We start from the raw sequence: 4,394 nt of genomic DNA, 5'->3' as shown, positions 1-4,394 counted from the left end.
GAGAGAGAGAGAGAGAGAGAGAGAGAGAGAGAGAGAGAGAGAGAGAGAGAGAGAGAGAGAGAGAATTTGCTGCTCTTCCCAAGGAGGGAGTTTGGGTCTCAGCACTCACATTAGGTGGCTCACAACGGCCTGTAACTCTAGATCTAGGGGATCCGGTGCTCTCTTTAGACTTCACAGGCACTACACGCAAGTGCACAAATGCACACCCAGACAAACGGCACATAAATAAAAACGTCTTTTGTCAGGTGTGCTGAATAACTTAAGCCCAGCATTCAGAAGGCAGACACAGGACAGGGAGTTGGAGGCTAGCCTGAGCTCATAAAACCCTGTCTCAAAACAAACAAACAAAAAATCAGGACCCTGTTGGGGCCAATGGGTGGCTCATGGGGTCAAGCTCTTGCCATAGAAACCTGATGACCTCAGTTTGAGTCCCCAGGATCCATACAAAAGTGAAAGTAGAGAACCAACTCCATGAAGTTGTCCTCTGACCTCCAACACGGCACTCATGTATGTACATGTACACACACACACACACACACACACACACACACCATATACTCTGCACATACACACCAAAAATAAACTTTTGAAAAGACAAAATTGTATATGGCTCAACATTGCCTGTACTGGGTCTAACACACTCCAATAACAATACTCTGAGCCTCCATCCATAACCTTGAAGAGAATTACAGCATTCTCATGCCCAAGTTTGTTTAACTTCACTTGAATGTATATGCTTCTCATACGTTACACAAGTTTTCAAAGAAGAAAAACCATGGCAACAGATTGTCACTGATTTAGAACAATTAGGAACCAACAGAATAACAGAATGACTGGCAGAAGCATGGTGAGGCCGGCCAGGCGGCAGGAATCCAGCTGCGGTGAAGCGCCCACCTAGCCTGCACGAGGCCAGGCTCACGAAGCCTGATCATCGCCCTTCACAGACACGAGCTGGGAGCAAGGTGCTCCTCCTGCACCAGGCTGTGGAGTGAATTTCTTCAGTCACTAAAGGGGTGGTCTCGGGCAAACTACTCAAACTCTCTTCAGTTTCCTCAAATATAAATAGAGTTAATACCACAGTGAGTTCCACACAGTTCATTGCCACAGAAGTCGTATTAACGACCTCCAGAGGCTGGTACAAGGGCACAAACATGCCAGCGAAACCCTGTCTCAAAAACAACAATAAAAAAAAGCCAGCACTCAGGAAGCTGAGGCAGGAGGATCTCCCTCTAAGCTGGAGTCCAACCGGTCTACAATGAAAGTCCCAAGGCAGTGAATCAATCAATCAATCTCTCTCTCTCTCTCTCTCTCTCTCTCTCTCTCTCTCTCTCTCTCTCTGACAAAAAACAAAAAAATGTAACCTCCAGCAAGCATTTCAACAGCAGCGGAGATGCCAGGGCTTCCAATCCTCTGAATCATCTCCGTACCTATTGTCTCAAGAGAACTTTTGTCTTTTTGGAGTCAGGGTCTTCCTCTTAGCCCAAGCTGGCCTGTACCAAGGTAGCACAGGCTGGTCTCAAACTCACAACAGGTCCTCCCCTCCGGCTTCGGTCGTCTCCAGTTGCTGAGATAACCGGTGTGAGCCACCAACTTCAACGAGACTTCGAGCAGTGGTAAAAGTCTCCTCTCTTCCCAAGACCGGAGGGAGAGGTGTTCACGTTGTTGCCCCCACCTGAAATCCTTTGGCTTAGGCTAGCAAATGGGCAAGGATACAGAGCTGATGCGCTGCAGAAGGGCACAAGCCAGACCCGCGCTCCTGCACTCTCCCGCAGAAGGAGCCAAGGAACCCACCGGTGAGCAAAGCTCTCCAAGAATCCCCAACAGCACAGGTTCGGGTCATCGCTCCTAAGGCTACTCCTACGTGCAAGCACAAACTAGGGGCCAGAAAAAAGGATTGTTTATTGGCCAAGTTCCAAAAGCGGAAGGCCTAGCACATATTTCTTTCCCTTCATATTTCAGCACGAAAACGCCCAACTTCTCTTTTCCGCTTTATGATGTCAATGACAGGTATAGGAAGGCGAAGTAAAATGTCTAAAACAGGCCAGCACGAGCTGTAGGGGCTTGCACAGCAGGTGGGATCCTCTCCAGGGACAGGTGTCTTGACAGATTAGGGTGACTGCAGTCAAATCTCCCTGGGGACACACCGAAGGAAATTCCCTTCCCAGAACATCAGCTTCCTTCCACCCAGCCTGACAATGGACGCCAAAGGATAAAGGGCCATTTAAAAACAAACCAGGGCTTGCTTGTCTGGGTGTGTCAGGCCCTGGGTGCGAACTCCAGCTTCGAAAACAAAGAAAAAGGTCAAGTTTCTCATAGTGGAACACAACATTCTGCCACCTGCTACAAGAGCTCTTTAAGACTCCAGGTCACCCAGTCCTAAGTCACTTCCCCTCTCTGCACTCTGGAGTGTCCATGGGGAGATGAGTTGGGACAGCACACAAAAGCAAAATACAAGAGGTTTGGAAATTAGTCTCCAGCCACCCACACTCCACCGCCCCAGGTCTCTCTCCCCATCGACTTCTCGGAGGCTGCTGACCGGCTGTGGAGTCCAAGCAGGCGCCGCTACTACCTTGGCTAATGGCAACACTGAATGAAAAGAGCCGAGGCAGACTTAGGATTTATGAATGTGCAGGGGAGGAGGGATATCATGTGACAATAAAGGAGACCGTCTTATTCACAAAAAAAAAAAAAAAAAAAAGTGACTGGTGGCGAGCTCAGTCACTGAACAGCAGAGTCACAGAGTAAGGACCGCTTGGACCCCAGGCAGAGTACAGGCCAGGGCAGAACGGCGGCCCCGCCCCCAGAACCCCGCCAGGGAAACGCCTCGAACCCAAGGGGGAGTCCCAACCCGACGTGCAACTAAGGCAAGAGGCGCTGCCATTTGCGAGGAGACGGGTGACAGGCCCGGGTCTCCCCAAGGGGCGGCCCGGGAGCACCTCCGACTAAGCACCAAGAGCTTTGTTCCTCTCGGGCCCGCGGCCGGGCACGCGCTCTCCCTCACAGACACGCCAGGAGCGCGCTTCCCGCACGCTCTCTCCCGCCCTCGCTGCACACGCTTCGGATCCGCCCCCAGAGCTGCCCCGACACCGCGGGGCGCGTGTGCCAGCCCACACGCGCGTGCACACACTCACGCGCACCGCGACTCCGCGGGCTGCTCCCGCGCTCCGGCTGCTGTGCGGACCCAGGCGCACGGACCCTGTGCCCCTGTGCTGAGCTGAGCCGAGCCGGCCCTCCTCCAACTCCTTCGTGTTTTTATGAATGAAAATGTGGTATGCAAATGAGAGCGATTCAAGAAAACGAAATGGCGGAGCCGGGCCCCAGAGGGCTCCGGAGAGGACTGTGGGGCAGGCAGCAGAGCCGGAGTCACAAAGTCACCATGCACACAAACCTATCGACCTCGGGATGCCCGCGTGGGGGGCGTTGGAGCTTCCGCTCGCGGCAGTGCGGGGACCGCCCCGAGGTCATTCGCGCGCCCTTGGCCCCGGCCGCAACCCGGACTCGCAGACCCTAGGCGGTTCCTGCAGCCTCCCCCAGCCAGGCTGGAGAGCCTCGCGCGCAGCCCCGACAGCCAGCAGCACCCCACGCCAAGTTCCCCCGACGAGTCCCCCGCCTGCGTCCTTGGCGGCGGCCCCCACGCCTCCCTGCCGGGCACTAGCGTTCCACCCGCAGCGAACTTACTCGTCCGGGTGTGTTTCTTCGGTCATTTTCTTGTTCACCTAGACGCCTGTCCCGCGGCGGGCAGCCTGGCTCCCTTCATCTTCCTGTGCGCTCGCCCCCCTTCTTCACATCTCCGACATCTCCTGATTTGGTGGTGGAGGGGGGAGCTAGAGATGAAGGGGGCGCCTAGGCAGGCGGAGAAACGGCGCTCCCCGAGCGCAGGGCGAGGTCTGGGAAGGGGTGCACCGGGCAGCGGACGCCACAGGCCGGCCGGGCGCGGCCCCCGGGCTCCAAACGGGCGCAGGGGCGAGATTTGGGAAGGGGACCCGGAGGAGTAAAGCAGCAGAAAAACAAGCACGCTCGGGGCGGCGGGCGGGCAGCCGGCTGCGGTGAGGCCGGGCCGGGGTCTCCCCCGGGGACCTGGCCAATCAGGGTTCCGGGTAGCGCTCGGCGGCCGGGGGAGGTGCGCCTGGGAGGCGGTGCAGGGCGCCCCGTCCGAACCCCATCTCGCGACTCCACCGATTTACTCCATATTGGATTCTCAGCGCCGCCAACAGGAGGAGGAAGTAGGGCGGAAGCGATGACGTCTTCCCAGCGGCCAGAGGTGGTGGAGTGCAAAAAGCTTCCTACTTGCAACCAAAAAAAGAGAGAGAGAGAGAGAGAGAGAGAGAGAGAGAGAGAGAGAGAGAGAGAGAGAGAGAGAGAGAGAGAGAGAGAGAGAGAGAGAGAGAGAGAGA

At 55.7% G+C, this 4,394-nt stretch overlaps 1 protein-coding gene across 1 annotated transcript in view; it reads right to left on the bottom strand.

The window, feature by feature from the left end:
- Spred2 (sprouty related EVH1 domain containing 2) overlaps nucleotides 1-4,388 on the bottom strand; it is a 105,979-nt gene extending 101,591 nt beyond the window's left edge. The window contains exon 1 of the mRNA XM_050140980.1: nucleotides 3,679-4,388. Within this exon, the coding sequence (XP_049996937.1) occupies nucleotides 3,679-3,704 (26 nt within the window). The 5' untranslated portion in view covers nucleotides 3,705-4,388. The remainder of the gene's footprint in view (nucleotides 1-3,678) is intronic.
- Between the last annotated feature and the right edge of the window lie 6 nt (nucleotides 4,389-4,394).

Source organism: Alexandromys fortis, unplaced genomic scaffold, assembly GCF_014885135.2.
Source record: "Alexandromys fortis isolate MF-2015 unplaced genomic scaffold, M_Fortis_MF-2015_v1.1 scaffold_7, whole genome shotgun sequence".
NCBI classification, from domain to species: domain Eukaryota; kingdom Metazoa; phylum Chordata; class Mammalia; order Rodentia; family Cricetidae; genus Alexandromys; species Alexandromys fortis.
Note: the sequence above shows the minus strand (reverse complement) of the source record. Positions and strands in the feature narration are given on the sequence as shown.